Raw genomic sequence first — 23,572 nt, 5'->3', positions numbered from 1 at the left:
TCGCCAGCTCCCCGCTGCTCCTTTTCCCGGCTGGCACACTGTGTGCCAGGTACCGCTGAGTCAAGGGCTTCCTGTTTGTCAGCCCATTGAACCTTTTAGCAACCTGTGACAAACCCCAACTGAGTCACCACCTGCCAAGCCCCTGGGGATCTCCACCGGGAGTCCAGGCCCTGGCTGAACTCACCAGCTTTAAGGTTCTCTACTCCTCCCCTCCCAAAACCTCTGGTGCTTGATTCTTTGGTGACACAAAACCCTCGATGTTCCTGGAATGACAAGCTATCTCACCTCCAGGCCTCTACATATGCTGGTCCCTCTTCCTGGAGTCACCTTCTCCTTCCTATCTCTGTGGCCAACTCCTTCCTACCTATACTTCCAAAACTCAGCCAACACTCAGGTCCTATGCATTTACTGGTCTTAATCGGCTTTTACTGACAGTCTATGTTTTGGTTCCCAGTTTTCAGCTGAGTAACGTCAGCTGGCTTGAGATAGTAATTCTGTTCCCCTTGAAGGGGCAAATATATTTTTGATCTTGGGAAGGTATGCAACAATAATTACAGTATAGATTGTGGTAATATGTCTTATGATACTGTTTTGTTATGCTCTAGAAATGCACTGTCTATGAGTATAGCCACTAGTCATATGTGGCTATTTAAATTTAAATTAATTAAATAAAAGAATTTTAGTCCTCAGTTGCACCAACCACATTTCAAATGCACACGGGCACCTGCTTGGGCACTGCAAGTATAGAACATTTCTATCATAGCAGAAAATTCTCTTGGATGGCACTGTTTTGGGTTCTCCAGAGGGTCAGCTGAATCCTTATCCAGAGACAAGTTAAAGGAGTATTTCTCAAAGAGAGGCTCAAAGGGATAAAGTAGGGGCAGGGGGGAATATTTGCCACTCATTACAAAGGGTTAAGCTTCCTAAAGCATAAAGAGCTTTCAGAAATAAATAAGAAAAAAGACTACCTAATAGTAAAATAGGCAAAGGATATGAACAGGCAGTTCAGAAAGAGAAATTCACATGGCCCTTGAATATATGAAAGGAACTCTAACCCAGAGGAAAGGCCAATGAAAACCACCCTGTGCCCTCCAAGTGTCCCTTGACCCCTTCTATTTGTTCTAACTGTGAATATCCATTTCTCACTGATCAGATTGGTAAAAATCCAAACATCTGAAAACACAAAGCTGTGTGAACTCTTAGACATAGCCTAATAGAAACATTTCTCAACATTACAAACACATATCCCCTATAACCCAGCAAGCCTCCATCTAAGAATTCATCTTACAAATTTAGCAGCACATATGCCAACAAGACAACACAGGTACCGCACTGTGGCATTGCTTGTAATGAGCCAACGGCTGCAAACAAGCCCAGTAACCATCCATAAAGAATTGCTCTATGAACTAGGGAGCATACAAGTGCAGCTGTTTAAAAAAAACAAAAATGCAGCAGCAGCTCACTATAGACTGAAGCAAGAGCATTCCCCAAGACAAATTAAGTAAAAGAGCTCGAGTGCATGTACAATGCTACCTTTTGTGTAACAAGGAAAAACCAGGGGAGTCGGGCGTGAAAGGCCCTACCGGAGTGAGCGGGCCCGTCCCCTCCGGAAGAAGCTCTTGGAGGGCACATAAGGAGAGCAGTTAACTTGGAGGTGGGACAGAAGGGAGAGGGAAGCTAGACATCTTCCTTATACTGTATGATTTTTAAACTAGGTAAACCTGTATCATCTCTTCTGATTAAGTCTCTGACCGCCTGCCTCAAAAGCAATGGAGATGCGCATTAACAATGCAGCTCCCTGACCCTCCACCCATCTCCAGATAATCAGAGGCCCTGATGTGGCCTGAGCTCCACCTGTTAAAAAACTGGGGTACAGGGGAGTCTGCCCATCTGTACCCCTTCCCCTCATCAGGCCTGCCACTCTCAAAGGGCAGCCACACAGAGGCTCAGACTCGCCTCTCATCTGGAGAGTCTACATGGAAGGTCCTCTCGATGACTGTGGTCCACTGCAAGCAGCGTATGACAAACGTGTTGGGCCGCGGTCTCTCGGTCTTCATCAGCTGGCATTCTGTAGGCAGAGGAAGGACAGAGACAGGAGGGTAAGGGGACAGCCCTGCTGGCCTACAGCCCACATCCCCTAAGTCACATCCTGTGTGCCAACCGCATGCCAGATGGTGTTAAGGACACCTTAGTGACAGATAGCTCTGGACTTGCCCCCGTGGGGCACAAGATCGTGTGTGTGTGTGTGTGTGTGTGTGTGTGTGTGTGAGAAAGAGAGAGAGAGAAAGAGAAAGAGAGAGAGAGAGAGAGAGAGAGAGACACTACTAGACTATGACAGCTCAGTGGTCAGAACTGTGATGGGGGGAACCTAGGGCCATCTTCTGGCGGAAGGGGCATCTCTACACTGAACCCTGAAGGAAGAGGGAACATGGGTCAGTCAGACAGAAGGGTGCGTCGTGTACACAGCCCGGAGGTGCCAGAGGGCCCAGCACACTTAGGGAATGGCAAATTCTGCTCATGGTGTGAGGAGCAGGGAAGTGAGACTGGCTGGAGAGGTGGGTAGGAGCCCGCCTGCGGGACTCAGGAGAATGGTGAGGAATCTGGACTTTGTCCTGAGAGCAACAGGGAGCTATGGGAGGCTTAAATAGGGAATGGGCATGGACAGATTTAAACAGATCCCTCTAGCTGCCATGTAGAGGATGAGAGAGAATGGAGGCTGGGAGCCCAGGGAGAAGGCTGGGGCTACACAGAGTGGAGCCATGGAGAGGGGAGGAAAAGGCAGATATACAGGCCAGAGGGAGGCAGAGAGAGGCACCTAGGATGAGGCTGAGGCCTGTGGCCTGAGGACTAGAAGACAATAGGGCCCTCCATGAATGGAGATAGGGAGTGGGAGGTTGGGGGAGGAAAGGGGAGACTAGATGGCCAGTTTGGGACATGGTGGATATGAGGGACCCAGGGAACACCCAGGAAGAAATGAGGAGGAAGCTGCTCAAGACAGGCTGGCAGTTCAGGTGAGAAGCCAGGACTGGCAGCAGCCATGTCAGAGTCACCAGCATACGGGAAAGCAACCAGGACAAGGCGTAAGCAGGACAGAGGGGACCAGGACTGGGTTCCAGAGACAGTGGGTAGGGGGAGACTTGGCAAGAGGCTGGAGCAGGGAACTAGGTGGGGAGAACGGTGGTCTGTGCTAAGGACTACCAGGGGCGATGGGGGTGTCTTTGAAATGTGCTAAGGATGTGGTAACCGATCAGGTCAGCAAGGAAGGAAGGAAGCAGAATCGGGGGGGGGGGGGGGGGGGGGGCCGGGAGCGGGAGCGGGGGCAGGGGGCAGAGAGATGGAGGCAGGACTGTGGTTATGCAAGATCCAGGCAAGGGCTTTGGGCCTGCCAAGCTTTCACCAGCCAGGGTCCAGCTGGTAGGCATCATTTCGGATACCACAGAGGGGATGGAGGATCCAGGTTAGCCCTGTGATCAGCTGAAAGGGAGGCCATGGATGCCTCTAGTTTAGAGGGACAGAGAAACAGGCTGCTACCAGAATGCAGAGGCACATGACACCAGCCGGACCCCAGGGCCTGGCCAGCAGCAGCTGGAACCACAGAGGCAGTGCTGCCTGGGGGAGAGGCTGGGAAAAATGTCTGGCTTCTTCCCTCTTCCCACTTTACCTCACCCAACTGACACGTAGGTGGAGCAGGGGAAGGGTAAGAAACAGGGCAGACAGGCCCTGGTCAGGCCCACAGGCCAAGAACAGCCGATCCCCATGTGCCCACAAGACCAGCCAGTCGTCCTTGGAGCACCCAAACTTTGGCCCAGCCACTTGCCCTAAGACGTACCCGCAACGGAGAAGTTGTTTAAAGGGGGCAGCGTCTGGTCAGGGGCCTCGGGCCGCTCCTTATAGCCAATGAAGGAACCATCACTCTTCAGCAGGAAGTACCGGGGCCTCCACGTCTTGATGTATTCACCTGAACGAAGGCAGAGGAGAGGGAGAGAGGTCAGGGCAGACAGCCCGGTGTAACCGTGCCTCACAAGAGGCACCGGGGTGGGAGGAGGGTGGATGAGGGTAGGCAGGAGAGTGTCTCTCCAAGAGAAACCCTTGAGGTCGCCCCTGCTGATGAAGGCTGGTGCCGGGCTGGGCCCAGTGATTCAGAGGTCATGCCTGGCAGGAAGGTGCCTGCTGCAGTGGCCCAGGGCACCAGCTGCCTCAGCGTGTGGCCAACAGCAAGCCATCCTTGCCAGCACGTGGCCCAGTCCCAGGAGAGGCCCAAGCTTCCAAACACACATGCCCTGTGGCCCTGTAAGGCCAAATCCCATGGGCTGGTATTCACCAGTACAGCCGTGCAGTTGGATCAAATGTCAAAACATTGTGCCAGTCCGGGTATAACGGTTGCTGTGCCCTCCAAGTGTCCCTTGACCCCTTCTATTTGTTCTCACTGTGAATATCCAAGCACCCTGTGTATATTCACACACATGCGCGCGCGCGCACACACGCACACGCACAAGAACCCACTCCTCACAAGTCTGCTGAAGAAAATGAGATGGGCTGTGAAATAGGTGAAGGAAATTAAGAGGCACAAACTTCCAGTTATAAAATAAATAAATCATGGGGATATAAAGTACAGCATAGGCGATACAGTCAATAAATATTGTAATTACTTTGTAAGGTGAGAAATGATAACTAGACTTATCATGGGGATCATTTCATAATGTATATACTAGGTGTACTGGTTAATAATGGAGGATTTTGTAATCAAAGAAAACACTATAATTTCAAGAGAAACATCAAAAGTGCTTAATTCAAAGCAATGTCCATCGCTAGCTACACATTTCTCCCATCTTTCAGGTATTTGTGGATACCGTCCCAATAGAACTTTTCTTGTTCTGAGGCAAACCATTCAGAGACCCAATTTTCCACTTTATGTTTTGAAGTGCTGCTCAGAAAGTGTGTGTGCTATCGATCAGAACAAGTGGTAATCTGAAGGAGCAAGGTCTGGTTAGCAGGTGGGTTAATACTTCCCAGGCAAGATCTTTTAACGTGTCTTTAACTGGTTTTGAAGTGTGTGATGGTGCGTCGTTATGAAGCAAAATTACTTTGCCGTGTCTTCTGGCACATTCTGGTCATTTCATGATCAAAGTGTGGTTCAAATTGATTATTCGTTGTCAGTGGTGATCAGTATTAATGGTTTCACCTGGTTTTAGAAGCTCATAATACACCACACCTTCCCGATCCCACCAAACGCAGAGCATTGTCTTCTTTCCGAAGCGATGTGGCCTTGCAGTGGATGTTGATGGCTGACCTGGATCAACCCATGATTTTGTGCATTTGGGATTCTCAAAATAAATCCACTTTTCATCGCCAGTCACAATTCGATGCAAAAAAGACTTTCTTTCGTGCCATTGGAGCAACATTTTACTGAGGACTTTTCGGTTTTCTATTTGTCTTTCGTTCAGTTGATGTGGCACCCATTTTCCTTCCTTTAAAATCTTTCCCATTGCTTGTAAACGATTAGAAATTGTTTGCTGAGCAACGTTTAATCTTTCTGCAAGTTGTTTTTGAGTTTGACACGCATCTTCATCCAATAATGCTTGTAACTGTTGGTCTTCAAACTTTTTCAGTTGACCTGGACATTCTTTGTCTTTCACATAGAAATAATCTCTTTTAAAGTGTTTAAACCAACGTTCACAAGTATCTTGAAATGGAGCATGTTCACCATAAGCTTCCCGAAGTATTCAGCAGCACTTTTCTTCAAAATAATGAATTAAAACTTCCCACAAATGCTCTTTTTTTGGCATGAAAATCTACAATTTTAAGTGTAAAAATATCTATGATGTTAACACCTTCTGAAAATTTGACATATGAAGTTTTGAAGCTTGTTGTCAATACAACAAAACAGCATACATATCAAATTGCATATATATCAACATATGTGTAACTCCATCTAGTGAAAAAAATCCGCATTATTAACCAGTACACCTGGTAAATATCAAATTCCTGAGGTACAACTGAAACAAATAGGATAGTGTACATCAATTATATTTCAATAAAATAAAAGTTTTCAATAAAATAAAATGCTATTTAAGTCCTCAAAAGATAAAAAAAAGATGGTGAAACAAAACTCGTATATAAATGCCCATAGCAACATTATTCATAATAGTAAAAAGTGAAAATGACCCCAAAGTCCATCAACTAATGAATGGATAAACAAAGTATGGCATATCCACATAATATAATACTATTCAATCATAAAAAGAAACAAAATATGAACACACGCTACAACACAGATGAACCGTAACTAAAAGAACCACAAATTAGATGAGCATATTTATATAAAATGTCCAGATTAGGCAAATCCGTAGACATGAACAGCAGTGTGTGAGACTGTGCACCACAAGAGGCACCTAAGTGGGAGGAGGGAGGACAGGAAAGCAGGCAGGAGCACGGTAATAAAATGTGTTAATATTAATTGTGGAGATAGTTGCACACTCTGGGTACTAAAAGCCACTGAACTGTACAGTTTAAAAGGCTGAACTGCACCCGGCTGGCATGGCTCAGTGGTTGAACATCAACCTATGAACCAAGAGGTCACGGTTCAATTCCCAGGCAGAGCACATTCCCAGGTTGTGGGCTCAATCCCCAGTGTGGGGTGTGCAGGAGGCAGCAGAGCGATGATTCTCTCTCATCATTGATGTTTCTACCTCTCTCTCCCTCTCTCTTACTTTCTGAAATCAGTACAAATATATTTTTAAATAAGTAAATAAAAGGCTGAATTGTATAGTATGTAAATTATATCTTAAACTGTTAAAAACTATGCAATCACAAGCATACAGCCTCCAGCTTAGGGCCCAGCACACACTGCAGGCACTCAATAAATGCTCTTATCATCAGCTTACTTTGGCACATGTGAAATAGGATGGCAAGGTGAGCTCTGGGCTATATTTGCTGTGCGGCCGCCAGTAAGTCATTTCACTTCTGAATCCCTGTTTCCTCTTAAGGGGCTATCCATTAAATCAGCGGTTCTCAACCTGTGGGTCGCGACCCCTTTGGGGGTCGAACGACCCTTTCACAGGGGTCACCTAAGACCATCGGAAAACACATATATAATTACATATTGTTTTTGTGATTAATCACTATGCTTTAATTATGTTCAATTTGTAACAATGAAAATACATCCTGCATATCAGATATTTACGTTACGATTCATAACAGTAGCAAAATTACAGTTATGAAGTAGCAACGAAAATAATTTTATGGTTGGGAACTGTATTAAAGGGTCGCGGCATCAGGAAGGTTGAGAACCACTGCATTAAATGATACTGATGATGATGATGATGATGATATAACATTATAGTGGTACTTTGTGCCACATACTGTCCTAAGTATATCTTATAGGTTTTAACTTACTAAATTCTTTCAATTTTAGATACTAAGTAATTTCATGTATATAAAGTTCAAAAACTAGCAAAACCCCAAGTTTAACAACAGATTAAAAGGATTACATACCATGACCAAGTGGGTTTTATCCCAGAAATGCAAGGGTGGTTCAATATATGAAAATCATTCAATTTTATACACATTATTAAATGAAGGAAAAAAGACACATGATCATTTCGATTGAGGCAGAAATAGCATTTGACAAAATCCTACATCCTTTCATGATAAAAATACTCAGCAAACTAGGAATAGAAGGGAAGTTCCTCCACATGATAGAGAGCATCTATGAAAAACCCACAGCTAACATCATACTCAGTGATGAAAGACCAAAAGGTTCCCCTAAGATCAGGAACAAGATAACAATGTCCACTTTCACCACTGCTATTAAACATGTTATTGGACATTTTAGTCAGAGAAAACTAAAACGATAAAAGGCATCCGATGTGAAAGAATAACTATCTATATTTGAAGACTAGAGGCCTGGTGCACAAATTCATACACCAGTGGGGTTCCTCGGCCTGGCATATGGGATCGGGCCGAAACCAGCTCTCTGATATCCCTTGAGGGGTCCTGGATTGTGAGAGGGCACAGGCCAGCCCTAGTGATCCCACCGGTGCACGATTGGGGCCGGGGAGGGATGCAGGAGGTTGGCCCACAGGGGAGGGACCGCAGGAGAGCTCCAGGGCATGTCCAGCCCATCTCAGTCGCGATTGGCCAGACCCCAGCAGCAAGCTAACATACCGACTGGAGCATCTGTCCCCTGGTGGTCAGTGCACGTCAGAGCTAGCGGTTGAGCAGCCTCAGCATATCATCAGCATATTACGCTTTTATTGGTTGAACGGCCAACTGGTTGACCGAACACTTAGCATATTAGGCTTTTATTATATAGGATGACATGATCCTATATATTTAGAAAATCACAAAGAATTCACGAAACAATAACTAGAACTAATAAACAAATTCAGCAAAAGAACAGGCTAATCAGTTGTGTTTCTATACACCAGCAGTAAACAATCCAAAAAAGATTAAGAAAACAATTCCACTTACAATAGCATAAGGAGGTAAAAGATTTATGCACTAAAAACTATAAAACATTGCTGAAAGAAATGAAATACCTAAAGAATTCAAAGACATCTTGTGTTCACAAATTGAAAGATTTGATATATTTAAGATGAAAACACTACCAAAGCGATCTAGAGTCAGCACATCCCCTAACAATATTCCAACATCCTCTTCTGCAGAAATGAAAAAGCCAATCCTCAAATTTACATGGAATTCAAATTCACATGGCCAGGGACCCCAAACAGCCAAACAATATTGGAAAAGAACAACAAAGTAAAAGTACTCACACTTTCTGATTTCACTACAAAGCTAAAATAATTGAATCAGTGTGGCATAAGGATTGACATATAGGCCAATGGAATAGAATTGTCAAAAACAAGCAAACAAACAAAAAACCCATGGTCAACTGATTTTCAACAGGAGTGTCAAGACCATTCAACAAATGGTACTGGGACAACTGAGTATTCACATGCAAAAAACAAAAAACAAAACCAGAGTTGGATGCTTACCTCACACCGTATCACACATACAAAAATTAACTCAAAAGGATCTACTTAAATATAAGAAAACTATAAAACTCTTAGAGAATACATAGGGGTAGATCTTCCTGACCTTGGATCTGGCAGGGTAGCTAAGTGGGTAAGACTGTTGTCCTGATACGCCAAGGTTGAGGGTTTGTTTTCCAGTCAGGGCACATACAAGAATCAACCAATGAACGCATGAGTAAGTGGAACAACAAATCAATGTTTCTCTCTCCCTCAATCTCTCTCTCCCTTGGTCTCTCTCTTAAAAAAAAAAAATCAATAATTTTTGTTTTTTAATTCTCATCTGAGGATATGTTCTTCATTGATTCTATAGAGAGGTAGGGAAAGTGGGAGGGGGTGGGGGAAGGAGAAACATCAATGTGAAAAAGCATCCATCAGTTGTCTAGTTGCCTCCCATACCAGGGATGGAACCCACCCGCAACTTGGGTATTGAACTTGTGACCCTTTGCTTCATGGGACGACACTCTAACCAACTGAGCCACACTTGCAGGGCTATAAAAAAATTTTCTTGACCTTGGATTTGACAATGGATTTTTAGATATGACACCCAAAATACAAGCAACATAAGAAAAAATAAAGTAGATCCACTGAAATTAAAAACTTTTATGCAAAGAACATCATCAAGAAACTGAAAAGACAAACAAAAAATGGGCAAAAATATTTGCAAATCATATATCTGATAAGAGTTTAGTATCTAGAACACATAAAGAATTCTTACAACTCAACAACAAAAAGACAAATAGCCTGATTATACAATGGGCAAAGAACCTGACTAGACAGTTCTCCAAAGAGATAAAAATGGGCAACAAGCATATGAAAAGATGCTCAACATCATTAGTCATTAGGGAAATGCAAATCAAAACCATGAGATAACACTTCACACCCACTAGGATGGCTGCAATTAAAAAAAAGAAAAGAACAATGTTGGTGAGGATGTGGAGAAACTCAAACCTGGTGGAAATGTGAAATGGTGCAGCCATATGGAAAAGTTTGGCACTTCTTCTAAAAGTTAAATATAGAATACACTGAAGATTACAAATATAGGATATATAACCCAGATTATTTACATCTACGTGTTATCTAATTATATAGACTTTTAGCATATAAATATGATATTTGATCTAATTTGTGTAATTCACACAAATATAGATTATAAATACAGAAGTACTCAAATACTTGTATACAAATATTCACTGCAGTACTATTCACAATAGCCAAAAGGAAGAAATAACTCAAATGTCCATCAACAGACATACGGATAAACGAAACGTGGTATAGTCGCACAATGGAATAGTGTTTGGACATAAAAAGGAATGAAGTGCTGATCCATGCTACAGCATGGATGAACCTCAAGAACATTATGCTAAGTGAAAAACGCCAGACACAAAAGACCACAAATAGTATGATTCATTTATATGAAATATCCAGAATAAGTCAATCCATAAAGACAGAAAACAAACTGGTGGCTGCAGGGGTAGGAGGGGGAAAGGGAACTGAGTGCTTAATGAGTACAGGGCCTTCTTTTAGGGTGAGGAAAATGTTTTGGAACTAGACAGAGGTAGTGGTTACACAACACTGTGAATGTACACAACAGCCACTGAACTGTACACTTGAAAATACAGTAGGTCCTCGGGTTACGTCGGAGATCCGTTCCTACGGTGCAATGTAACGAGATTTTCGCCGTAAGTCGGAACCCACCTACATAAGCACCTATATCACTCACATGGAGCACATACACAGCAGTAATGAAGTGAAAGAAGTAAAAAAAAATTTTAAAGAAAAATAACAATTCCTGACCTTTACTTGTGATAAATAAACAACACAAAGCACATATATACATACGTCGAAATGACGGAATTTTTTTTTTAATAAATACTGTAAATGGGAGATGGCAACGTAACCACGAAACTACGTAGTAGTCGAGTCCGATGTAACCTGAGGACTGACTGCCTGTAGTTAATTTTGTGTTATGTAAATTTCACCTCAATTTTTAAAAAAATAAAACAAAACTCAAAAAACTCACTTATGCTATTGGAAATTAGGAGAGTTACTGCTTGGGAGTGGCACGGGGCTTCTGGAGACTGTCTTGTTCTATTTCTTGATCTGAAACTAGTTTGGGGATGAGCTTATGATCCAGGCACTTAACCTATAGTGTTTTATACTAAGAACAAGCTAAGAAGACAAAAGAAACCTAGAAGGAAAGAAAAAACATCCCCACAACAATCCCAGTTTACAAATGAGGAAACTGAGGCACAGAGAGGTCCCATTACTTGCCCAAGGCTCACAACTGTTGACCAGAATAGCTAGGATGGAGCTGGGTTTGCTTTGTCCACGCTCTTGACCACGACACTGTCTGCCTCTAAACTGGCAGATAAGACCAGGCCTGGGGGGGCCTGGCAGAGGCTGTTCTGGAAAGGGAACCAGCACATAGCATGAGCCACTCCAATAACGGTGCTCTCACTTCAGCCATTCCTTGAACAGACCTTACCAGGCAAGAAGCAGCCTGTGGGCCAGGCCTTGGAAGCACTGGTTCAAAGTCAGAGGACGCAGTGCTGCCACCTTCTCAATGGAACCTCCAGAGTCAGTTTTCCTGCTTAGCCTCAGCATCCTGGTCTGTAAGATGCCCGCCTCACAAGACAGCTAAGAAAATGCAACAAAATCAAGCTTGCCTACAGCACAGCCCATGCCTGGCACAGAATGGGCACAAAGTAAACTGGGACTGCTATTATTGTAAACACCAGGGGTGGGATGGTGCAGGTGCCAAAACAGTCGCAGTCAGCAGAAGCCACCTTGCCTTGCCCATCTCTGCCAGCTGCTGCTCAGAACAATAGGCACTGAGAGGCCCAGGAGTGAAACAAATATGTGTGTGTGGTGCAAACCCAAGGCAAGTGTGTCCCAGGTAGGCCATCTCAACAGCTCATCTGGTCTCCCTGTAGCACAAATGAAGGCAGTGAAGGCCTGAGAGGGGCTGAGATTCACTTAATGCTATCAGCAGACCTGGACTAGAGACAAACCCCCATCCCTGCCACAGTCCTCCAGCCACCTCCAGGGCACCGACACCCCAGCCCACACCCATGGGCCTTGAGAAAATCAGGAGCTTGAGACTCTGGCCCACAGACCACACTGGTCTCCGCCCACCCTCCCCACCCCCCAACCCCCCACACACAACCTCAACCATTCATTCAACAATTGGTTACTGAGCACCTACTGCATGCCATGTCTTTTCTAGGCACTGGGGCTACCGCAGCAAACAAGCTGGATCAAAGCCCTGCCCTCAAGGAGCTCACAGCGTCAGAGGCCTGCGCTGTTAACCCATTTTACAAATGTGCAACCAAGGCTCAGAGAGGTGACAGCTTACTCACAGTCACACCAAGAGGAAGTGGCAGAGCCAGGGTTAGAACCTTGACATCTGCCCAGGTTCAGAACGTTCCATCGATGGCCCCAAACACAAGGCCCAATCTGAGAGGTAGACTGACATGTCCTGAATGACACCCCTGTCTTTTGAGGGCAACAGGAATAGATCTCCCTGCCCAGTCTGATGGGGGAGGCCTGGCCCGGGGGAACTGCCTCTGCCCCTCATCACTGCAGTCTGCAGCCTAGGGCAGGGCAGGATGGGTGGGCATTTCTCCCTGTTCCCTAAAGGCCAGCCCCATCAGCCTCCCTGCCCTCTTCAAACATGCCTGTCCACTCCCCTCTCCAGACTTGTGGGCTGTCCCCTTCACCCTCATGCTCTTGCCTCAGTTAGCCATGGGACTCACTCCCTTGCCTCCCTCAGGTCTTTATTCAAATGGGCCCCTCTCAGCAAGGCTCTCCCTGACCACCCTGTCTATGACAGTGCCCCCTGCCTGTTTCACAGCCCCTCCTGTACACGATGCTTGGTTTTTCTCCATGGCACTTACCACCAGTGCCACTGCCCTCCCCATTAAATGTAAGACATGAACATGAAGACGGGGATTTTGCCTGTTTGGTTCACTGCTATATTCCCAGTGCCCAGATAAGTGCCTGGAACACAGCAGCTGCTCAATAAATGCCTGCTGAATGAATGAAAGTACACAAAGAGCAGCGATCACAGGCCTGAAACCCTCCCTCCCTAGAGGAAGGTCCAGGAGGCCAGGACAGCCTGCCTCCTTCCTCCTCAGCCTGGACAAGCCAGCTCTCAGCTTGTGCTTCTTCCCAGCTGCACGCAGCAGCAGAGCTGGCAAGTGCCACAATTTTATGGACAGGCAGCCTGGGACCTAGAAGTCTGTCTCTTAGTCTTTACCCTGTAAATACCTTCAGTCACTGGCTGCTCACCAGTACAACCAGATCGGTCACACCACGATTCACAACCTCCTCGGCTTCCAATCACCTAGAGACTTCCATTGTGCCACTTCCTCCTGCTCTCCCTCCCTCACTCTCTGCTCCAGCCGCACTTCCACTTTTGTCCTTGTGTCACCTTTACCCCGCTCCCTTACCTGCTCCAGCCTCTGTTTATCTCCTCAGAACGACTTCCCCTGACCACCCATCTCTCTCCAGCCCCCTCCCTCTCAGAGTTCCTATTTTCACAACAGTACTTACCACCACTACCATCACATGTCTGCATATTTGTTTGTTTGTCCCCACCTCCCAATGGAATGGAAATTCCATAAGGGCATCACGCTGTCTCCAGAGCCTGGGACACCCTGGCATAAACCACACATTCGATGAGTATTTGCTGAATGAGTGTGTTACTTCAATTAAGTGACTTCCCTTCTCTGAGCCTCAGTTTCTTTACCTATAAAATGGGGCTATGAATGAAATCACTAGTGCAGAAGCAGAGCTCAAGGCTTGGCCTGCGGGCTCATGCAAAGTATCTAGGTAGACCTGGAGACTTGGCACCAGGCAGAGCCACAGCTCCTCTGCCCAGACTACTGCTGAAGGATTTCATGAAATGAGTGGTAAAGAGCTACTGGCTGGGATGCTGTGAAGACCCTGCACCTCTGCTTCTCACAACATCAGCTGCCAGGAGGAGAGGGGAGGGGAGGGGAAAGGGGGGGAGAGGGAGGGGGAGGGGAAGAAAGGAAGAGAGAGAGATGCACAATCCCACAGGCATAAGTGGCCCCTTACCACGCTTGTGGAGCCAGCCTTCTTTGATGACAGACACCTCGTTCATGGTGGCAGCGTGACACGCTGTCACCTAGCTCAGGACAGTTCAGGGCAGCAGGACATGCAGGAACAGAGCACAATCTGCAAGACAAGAGAGGAGCTCATTAGAGTTGGAGGGAGACTGGGCCCCAGCCCCTTCCCAGGGGACCTCCAGGCTCTGTGGCCCCTGTGGATGCTGTTTGTTCTGTACATGGTGGAGCCAGTGAGAGTGGGAGAACTAGTGGGAGGGAGTGGGGGGGCGGGATGTGGCTGTGTCTCCGGGGACCCCAACCTAGGGGTGGGGGAGCAGGAAGGACACAACCCTGGCCACAGAGCCCTACTCTGCAGGGATCAGAGCTCCCTGGCCTATGTGCAGGCCAGACCCTGTGCTCAACACCCACAACACCCACACTGAGCAGAGGCAGCCCATCCACCCACCCTCACCCCAGGCTGGGTGGGTGGTAAGGGAGCTATGGCCCCACCCCCAGCGTCACTCCCATGCCCCAACACTGAGGTAACCTAGATGAATCAGACAGCCCTGGGCACCTGAGGGATTGCTCAAAGCCAACAACATCTGCCTGCCACCCCCCAGCAAACACACACCCTCACTCACTCTCTCCTTTCCAAACCAGGCCAACAACCTGCCATCTTTAGCAAGCCAAGTACTCCCCCTCCCTGCCTCAGGCCACCCCATGTCAGCGGCAGCCTCAGGTCCCTCCTTGCCCCATTAAAAAAAAAAAAAAAAAAGAGGGCCTCAGGTGCTCCAGGAAAGCAACCTACTGTGCAGACACTTGTCTGGGGCCCAGGAGCCAGTCCTGGGGGCTTGATCAAGGCCCTGGTTCCTTCCCCAAGACCTCCCTTCCTGTCCTCAGGGACCAGCAGCTGATAGACTGACAGACGCCGAGGCTGCTGATTCTGTCTCAGGTTCCCAGGCGGGAGGGTGGAGGGGAGAAGGACAGGAGGCAGCCACCAGCCCGGCCCCTACCTGGAGCTGCAGGCCTGGGCAGGAGCCACGAGCCACAGAGCCCAAGGCGCCTTTCGCCTTTCCTAGCCTAGGGTTATTTGCGGACAGCAGGTCAGGAGCTACGGTGGCCCCCAGAGAAGTGGCAGCTGCCTCTAGGGACACTGTGGGCATCAGCTTTCTCCCGTGCCCCAGGGGAGCTGGTGGGCTGGACACACTACTGCCTGGCATGTGACCGTGGCAAGCTGCCGGGCTGGGCAGAGGGAAGAAGGTAAGTGGGAGGAAGCAGGGGAGAGACAAGATGAACAGTGACAGGGAAGTAAACAGCGGGCTGAGAAATCATGTTCTGAACTCCAACCTGCAAAGACAGCGCCAGAAGCAGCAACAGGGGCTCCCCTCACCAGCAGGCATGACAGGCCCCCCAAAGGACTCACACCCCACGAACCCAATACCCAGGACTGCCAGACCTTCCATCCTCAATATCCCACCAGTCTGTTTTAATCACTAATGTGACCAGTTTCTCCATCCAGCCCTCCCCGAGTCTGGCTCAGGGCCAGCGCTATCCTTTCCCAGCAGGGTCCCGCTATACCTGCTCCCTGGACTCCTCCCCTTCTATCGTTCCCAGACTCCACAGCTAGAAGGACCCTCAAACCTAACCCTGTCCTTCCCCTACTCAAAACCCTCCCATGGCTTCCCACTGGCCTCGGGAAAGTGACAAGCTCCTAGGCTTGGGATTCAAGGCCGTTCAGGACCCGGCCTCCGCCCGCCTGTACTCCACTGTCTCCTACCCTGCTGACCAGGGTGGTCCCAGCCACCCAGCTTCCTAACCACTTCTCCCACCGGGCCCCACCTTCCCTCACCTCCCATCATCTCCTCTCCTCTCCTCTCCCCTAACCAGTCTTCTCCCTGGGTTCTCAACCTCTGCACTCAGCTCCTACATTCCATCTAAATCTGGCCTTCTCTCCCTGTGAGCCAAGAGGCACCTAGAAAGCCCTCAATAAAGGCTAATGACCATGACAATGATTACAGCTGGCACCACCTCCCCAATCCCTCTTCCCCCATCCTACTCTCTGCCTGCTTATCACTTAGGCCCTTCCCTCTGGCCTCCATCCCCCACACCTTCGTGAGTTCTCCCTCCTCGAGGTCTCAGCTGAACCGATTCCTCCTCCAAGAAGCATTCCTGACCTCAGAGGCTTCACTGGGTGCCCTCTGTGCACTTCCTCAACCAATTCTCCCCACACCTGCTAGTGCTCACAGTGAGCCAGCACCACGTCTGGGTATCGGCTGAGTACACAATGAATGAATCCAAGTCTCCCCAGTAGACACCCCCCACTCCCCAGCCCAGGAACAGACACAGCCACAGAAACACTTCCAGAGTCTAATCATGCCACCAATTTGTTTGAGGGTGTCCTAAGCTCTAGAGACTATCCTGGGTGCCAGACACAGAGCATCACTAAGACACATTTCAGTGGGGGAAGCAGACACATAACAACGGCAGGTGGTGGCGACCCCGCTGAGAATAAAAATAAAGCAAGAGAAAAGGATGGCTGGGAAAGGAGCTATGTTAGCCACATGCTGTGGGGGACATGTGAGCAGGGTGAGTCCTGAAATGTAGGCAAAAGAATTCCAGGCAGGGCAACAGCAAGTGCAAAGCCCCTGAAGCAGAAAGGAGCTTGTGAGCAGGGAGAACTGCCAAGGGCCCACGTGGCTGCAGGTCAGAAGCCAGGAGAGGCGCCTGGGAGCACACTTAGGGCCGGGCAGCTGCGGTGAGAGCTTAGGGAATTCCTCCCCAACACAGGGGCCAATATTGCACTTTCCCAGGAGGGAGTTCAGTTTGGAATAATTCCCAAAGGGCTGGGATGGACCCAGAGTCCAAAGGAAGGGTGCTGTGGAAGGAAAGGACAGGCCTGGTGTCCAATCTCAGCGCTCCTCTCCCCTCCCCTCCCCAACCCAGCAACTTCATTTCACCTCAAGGAGCCTCTGTGATTCAGCACTGACGCGCCCAGTGTGTACAAAGGTTCAGCCCACAGCCTAGCCCCTAAGAACCCGCAAACACATGGCTGCCGTGATGGGAAAGAGAGAAGTGAAGGCGGCCACGTGTGACCTGGAGTGGTCAGGGTTGCAGAGTCCGGGAGTCACTGCCAGCTGGTGGCTGTGAGCAGGGTGACAGCGTTCCCACGGAGTCTCTCTTAACACGTTAAGCGCCCAGCCCGTTTTGTCTTCCGGACGGAAAGATAGTGTCAGTCACTGGTGACTGATAGGGCGCTTAATGTGTTAAATGCTCCCAACCACCCACCAGAGAGGCAGTGACCACACCTGGGGTCGGCAGAGCACAGGGAGGGAAAGCGGTTACCTTGGGTCGCCCAGCTAAGCAGTGGTGGAGGCCCCGGCCCATGCTCGGCACACTAGTCACTTTTTACATTCTCATTTCAGCGACTAAGAAGCCAGCAGTAGCTTGGGCTAAGGCAGGGGGAGGAACTGGAAGATCCCTAGTTTTCCCGCCTGGATCCTGCCCTGTCCTCCCACTGAGGGTGGCGCCTCTGCTGAGGTGTTTGTGACGCAGTCCTGCGGTGATGAAACACCAGGCACCTCAGCCAAGAGGATGGCCTGCTCTCTGGGGAGCTGCGATGGAGGTCAGAGACCAGCCTCTAGAGGCCAAGTGTCCGCACACAGGGGGCCTGCCCTGGCCAATGGCCTGAAAACAGCATGCCCACAGTGGAGAGCACCTGCATGGCCCCACCCCCACTCCCTGCTGCTCCCTAGGCTGTCCGGATCTGAGTCTGCTGAAGGCCTGGGCCAGAGCTGTAGCTGTCAGCCAGAGGAGAGCCACCAGGGTGAAAAGAACAAGGGCACCTCACAGGAAAAGACACCACACAACCAAGGAACACTCAATCTCATTAGTTACAGGGAAATGCAAGTTAAACCCACTCACCAGGATGGCTGACAGCCAAGTGTTGACAATGATGTTAAGGAATAGCTGCTAGTCGGAGTATCAAATGGTCAACCATTATGGAAAACTGCTTTGCAGTAAGAACTAAAACTCAACATGTGCCTACACCATAACCCAGCAATTCCACAACCCCCAACAGAGATGAGTGTATTTGTTTACCAAAAAAACATGCACTAGACTAGTGGTCGGCAAACCGCGGCTCGAGAGCCACATGCGGCTCTTTGGCCCCTTGAGTGTGGCTCTTCCACAAAATACCAAGTGCGTACAGTGCGACTGAAACTTCGTGGCCCATGCGCAGAAGTCGGTTTTCGGCCTGGGCGAGTCTATTTTGAAGAAGTGGCGTTAGAAGAAGTGGGGGGTGTCGGTGGGTCGGGCAACGGGAGACGGGGCGGGTGATTTATGCACGAGTTGAGTGAGCCAGTCAGTCAGCAGTCTCATTGTGCATGGTTAGTGCTAGTCGCGTCCGCAAATTGCGAGCGGGTGACAAAAGTACCTACTCGAAAAAATTATTAAACTGTATATGCCATAATATGGTTATAACCATACCTACACTAATTTAAAAAAAAGTACCTACTCGAAGCATAAAGTTACCTGTATTTTTCCAACCAGCTGCAAATCCTACAGGTATTTTTGTCATCAATTTAAGAATTGTAATTATTTTGTGATGGTAGCTTTATTATTATAAAATGAAACATTTTTTTAGGTATGTTGAGATGGTTTGGACATATAGAGAGGATGAACGAAAGGAGCAGACGAAACAAGTATACAAGACGAGTGTGGATGGGAGAGTTGGAAGGGGTCGACCTCAGCGGATGTACCTCAATCAGACTGAGGACGTTTTTAGCAAAGGCCAGCTTAGGAGTACCCTAATTACCTTAATAACAATGTACCCACCTATATAGTTTAAGTTTAAAAAATTTGGCTCTCAAAAGAAATTTCAATCGTTGTACTGTTGATATTTGGCTGTTGACTAATGAGTTTGCCGACCACTGCCCTAGACTGTTCATAGCAGCATACAGTAACCCCAAAACTGGAAACAGATTGGGTGTCCACCCACAAAAGAATGGATAAACAAAATGAGGTTAATTCATACAACAATAAAAAGGACCAAATTACTGACACATACAACGGGGATGAAGTGTAAGAATGTGACGCTGAATGACAGAAGCCAGACACAAAATAACACATCGAGTAAGGGTCCATTCATATAAGTGCAGAACAGGCAACATGACACTATTTGTTTAGGGATGCCGTTCTAGCTTGTACACTAGGCATAAAGAAAATCAAGACAACAACTATCCAAAAGTCTGGAGAGTGGTTAGATTTGGGAGTAACTGAGAGGGGGCGCTATTTCTGGGAGCTGACGGTGTTCTATGGTGACCACACCAGGCTCTGCTTTGCAGTTGTTATATCATACTGCATAAAATGGATTTAACATATTTTTCTGTATTTCCTTGCGGATCCAGAAGATACAGGGGAGCCAAAATTGGGCCTCCTGGCTTCCAGGACTCCCCTGACTCCAAGGCAGGTCTGCCTGGATTTTCGCCTCAAGAAGGCTGGATTACCAATGAGTAAAGAGGAGGAATCTGGAGTCAAGGGTCCAAATTTCAACCCCGGGCTCTGCAGCTTTTTTGCTATGTGGTTGCAGGCAACTGCACCACAGTGCACCCATCTATACAATGACCCAGACCCTGCTGGAGGAGGGACAGGCACCCCAGGAGGGAACAGGGAAGCCCGGAAAATTAAAGGGGGGGGGGGGGGAGTGCTGGAGTTTTAGGGAGTACATTTTGCACAGAAGAAAGTTGAATGGGAATGGACTCACCGTACTCTATGATCAGCTCTGAGCAGGGAGGAGGAAGTGACTGAATAGGGGGTTCTGACTGCACTGGCAGGTTTTATTTTTATTTTTTAAATTGATTTCAGAGAGGAAGGTAAAGAGAGAGACAGAAACATCAATGATGAAAGAGAATCACTGATCGGCTGCCCCCTGCACACCCCACTGGGGACTGAGCCCGAAAGCCGGGCACGTGCCCCGACCTAGAACCAAACCGAGACATCCTGGTTCATAGGCTGACGCTCAACCACTGAGCCACACTGGCTGGCCAGGTTTTATTTTTTAAAACAGTCACTGAGTACATGGGTATCATTCACTTACTCTATCATTATGTCTCAAACACTGTATAATTATTTTAAAATTTCTTTAAGATATTTTTACTTTCATCTGTCTTATTTCTCATGGTTTCCAAACCGTAGCTCCTGCAGAAACTGCATCTCAGTGCTGGGGGTCAGATTCACGAGAGGCGTTCTACAGGGTGGTGCAGGGCCAAGCGGAGAGAGGCCCTGGATGACGGCCTCGTCCTGGCTGGCAGTCTTGGGAAAGGTCCGTCCAAACCTATTTCCTCATCTGCAAAACTAGCTGGGTGGTTCCTGCCACTCAGTAAGGTTGTGAGGCCTAGATGAACTCTAGTGCTTCTGTCCTCACTCCTCTAATCTGGGACCCTGGGACCACCTGAGTCAGAGCCCATCCCTCCTCTGCTCAAACCCTCTGGTGTGCCCAGGTAACCCAGCGTAAAAGCCGGTCCTTAACAGGAGCCCCAGGACCCTATGAGGTCTGCACTGTCACCCCCTTACTTCTCCAAACACACTCCATTTCAGTGGTATCTGCTCACACCCCTACTTCTGGGCCCTGACACATGCTGTCTCTGTCAGGAGGCTCCTCTCCAGGTGTCCACATAGCCCCAGCCACTTTCTTCAAGAAGCCTTCCTAACATCCTTAGACAAAAGTACATCCATCCTACCTCCCCATAACCTTTATTTTTCTCCATAAGCACTTATCATCACTCACGTGATTGTACATATTTACCAGCTTATCAGTTTATTGTCAACCTCTCCCCACTGTGATGTCAGCATGGTAAGGGCAGGAGCTTTGGCCTATCTGGGGCAGCACTGGATCTCAAAGCCTTGCACAGTACAATTCAGGGTACACAGTGACCACTTAATATATATTTGTGGAATGAATATGTACCAAGTAAAGCTCTGTGCCCAGAACAGGCTCAAAATAAATTAAATTTTCATTTCTTTGCCATTTGTCAGATCCTTTTTCTCCCGCCTCCTCTTCCTGACCTGGTTTCTACACCAGGCAAGACAGATGGGATGAGGGAGGCAGAAGAGGAGGCTGAGGCTCTGTGTCTTGAGGCACTTGCGAGAGTAGGGTGAGGGCTCCTTCCTGGCGCTGGGATACCCTCTGGGAGCTCTTTCACCTGCCTCTAATCTGCGCCTCACCTGCAGCTCCCAGAGGACTTGCTCAGGAAATAACTTCAAGGATCAGCATCTGCTTGCGGGAATGGGGACGAAAGGCACGCGGTGGGCAGAGGGAAACGACTCCCTCACTCTCCATCCGCAGCTCTGCAAACTGCTACCGTGTTTATAAGAGCACTTTAGCAAAACTGATCATGTGGAAAACACACATGTCCTTGGAGGAACTTCTGCAGAAAATGCTTATGACAGAGCACAGAGGTGTTTCTCAACCCCAGCAATAGTACTGTTGGGAACTGAGTAACTCTGGCTGTGGGGATTGCTCTGTGTACGGTATGAGCCTTAGCAGCATCCCGGGTCTCTACTTGCTAAAGCCAATAGCACACCCTCCCCCGAACTGGGACCATCAAAAATGTCTTCAGACATTACCAAACACTCCCTGGGACAAGCCGCACCTTTGGAGAACTGCTCCTCTGAGTATTCTCGCTGGACTCGTAAAACCCTGGAAGCGACCTAATGTCCACAACAGGGATCTAGTATTGTCATAATGGTCCATGTGATGTTAATACTAAAAAGAGGGAATGCCTATATAGCATTTACCACATGCCAGGCACACCTAAGTACTTTGTACATGCAAATTCGACCCTCACAGCAACCCTGTGTCCACCCCCGGCAGACACTCATACTATTACCTCCATTTTAATGAAAAAACTAAGTCACAGATGTGAAATGATTTGCTCCCATCACTGGATCAAAATGTATGGAGCTGGAATGGACCCCAGGCAGCCTGGCTTCCCCACCACAATGCACCACATCATGGCCTTTGGAGTTAGGCAGACTCAGACTCAAGTCCCTGCTCCCTGACTTTACAGCCTTCCCAAGTCTGTTTCCTCCTCTGTGCAATGGGGCTGCGAGCAGTGGCTCCTTCAAAGGCTCATTCATGGAAAGCGCTCAGCACAGCACCCAGCCCTCAAAGAGGGTCCAAGTGACAGAACACACCATAGCATCTCATGCACAAGAACCACTTGATGGGCCGACATTGACCATTAGCATTCAATGTGCTTATGAAGCAACAGAATATCCAACCTGATCTCTTTTCTGAAACAAATGTCGCCTCAACTCTGACACACTTATTTTTTCACCTGCTGACATTACTGAGATTGACATGCATCTGACAATTCATGTATAAATTTCATCTAAAGCATCCTTTTCAGAAAAGCAGTTATACGATCAACAATGGAACTTATGGGAAAAAGTATCACAGACTGGGGGGCAAGAGGAGGTCTATGTTTAACCGTCACATGCGTAGAAGGAATTGTGCCCAAGAGCCAATAGAGGAAGAATAATAGGTACAGCAGTCAGGGTGGCCTCGGAAACCAAATGCATTTCAACCTCAGTTGTGAGGTTGGGCTGTGTGACTTTGGGCAAATCACTTCCCTTTTCTTTGCCTCAGTTTCCTCATCTGTATATTAGATATAATAATAGTACACACTGCCAAGGCTGTTGTGAGGATTAAATGAGTTAATTCACATTAAGTTCTTCAAACAGAGGCCAATACAGCAACTGCTCAACACCTTTCCAGTATCACTATTTCCTCTGATGGGTGGAGACATGGGGACCTTCACTTCCTATATTACACATTTCTATAATATGTGTATTTTTTACCTATTCCACATCTTTGGTAAGAAGGCAGCATTAAAGATACTTTTTTTCCCTCTTAAACACCACACACTTTCCCCAGCTGCCCCATCTGTTTACTTGGAGCAGGTAGGACTGGAGGCAGACTGAAGATGTGGGTGGGCTGCAAATGATACCGGGACAAGAATAAGTACCACAGCAGATTTCTTCTCTTCCCTGCCACCTGCCCCGACACCTACCCCCTCGCCCTGCCACCCAGGGCCTTACAGCACCCACAGAAATCATGTCAATTATTTGAGTCTGCCTAGCCGTGGGCTCTAAACATGCTGAGAGCACCATACCAGAGCCAGAGGGGCCCTACAAACACAGCTCAGACCCTGCCCCTCCCCTGCTCAGGGATCACATCCAAGGCCTTTATGGGGGCTACAAGAGCCCATCTGAAAGTGGCCCCTGCCTGTTCTCCAGCCTCATGGATCATTGTGCTCCCCCCACACACACACTTTACCCTCTCAGTCCCTTGAACACTCCTTGCTCTTGCTCACTGAGGGCCTTTGCACGTACTATCCATCCTCCCCCTGGCACACTGCTCACTCATCTTTACCTGCCAAATCCTCATTTCCTCAGGGAAGCCTC

The 23,572-nt window shown here is 48.0% G+C and overlaps 1 protein-coding gene across 3 annotated transcripts in view; it reads right to left on the bottom strand.

Annotated features, from left to right (window-relative positions):
* AKT2 (AKT serine/threonine kinase 2) overlaps positions 1–23,572 on the bottom strand; it is a 53,323-nt gene that overhangs the window by 18,162 nt on the left and 11,589 nt on the right. Inside the window, exons 1-4 of one of the 3 annotated variants that reach the window (XM_070398483.1) lie at positions 17,450–17,535; positions 14,118–14,237; positions 3,830–3,958; positions 1,957–2,068 (exon numbers count right to left, since the gene is read on the bottom strand). In XM_070398483.1, the coding sequence (XP_070254584.1) occupies positions 1,957–2,068; positions 3,830–3,958; positions 14,118–14,163 (287 nt within the window). In that variant the 5' untranslated portion in view covers positions 14,164–14,237; positions 17,450–17,535. Of the gene's footprint in view, positions 1–1,956; positions 2,069–3,829; positions 3,959–14,117; positions 14,238–14,915; positions 14,978–17,449; positions 17,536–23,572 lie in introns of those variants that run through there. The other 2 variants (XM_070398484.1, XM_070398481.1) reach the window with 2 other exon arrangements.

The sequence above is a fragment of the Myotis yumanensis genome, unplaced genomic scaffold, assembly GCF_028538775.1.
Source record: "Myotis yumanensis isolate MYYU_CA2020_CCGP unplaced genomic scaffold, mMyoYum1.0.hap1 SCAF_18, whole genome shotgun sequence".
In the NCBI taxonomy this organism is placed as follows: Eukaryota; Metazoa; Chordata; class Mammalia; order Chiroptera; family Vespertilionidae; genus Myotis; species Myotis yumanensis.
The sequence above is the reverse complement of the archived record's forward strand: the minus strand, read 5'-3'. Positions and strand labels throughout refer to the sequence as shown.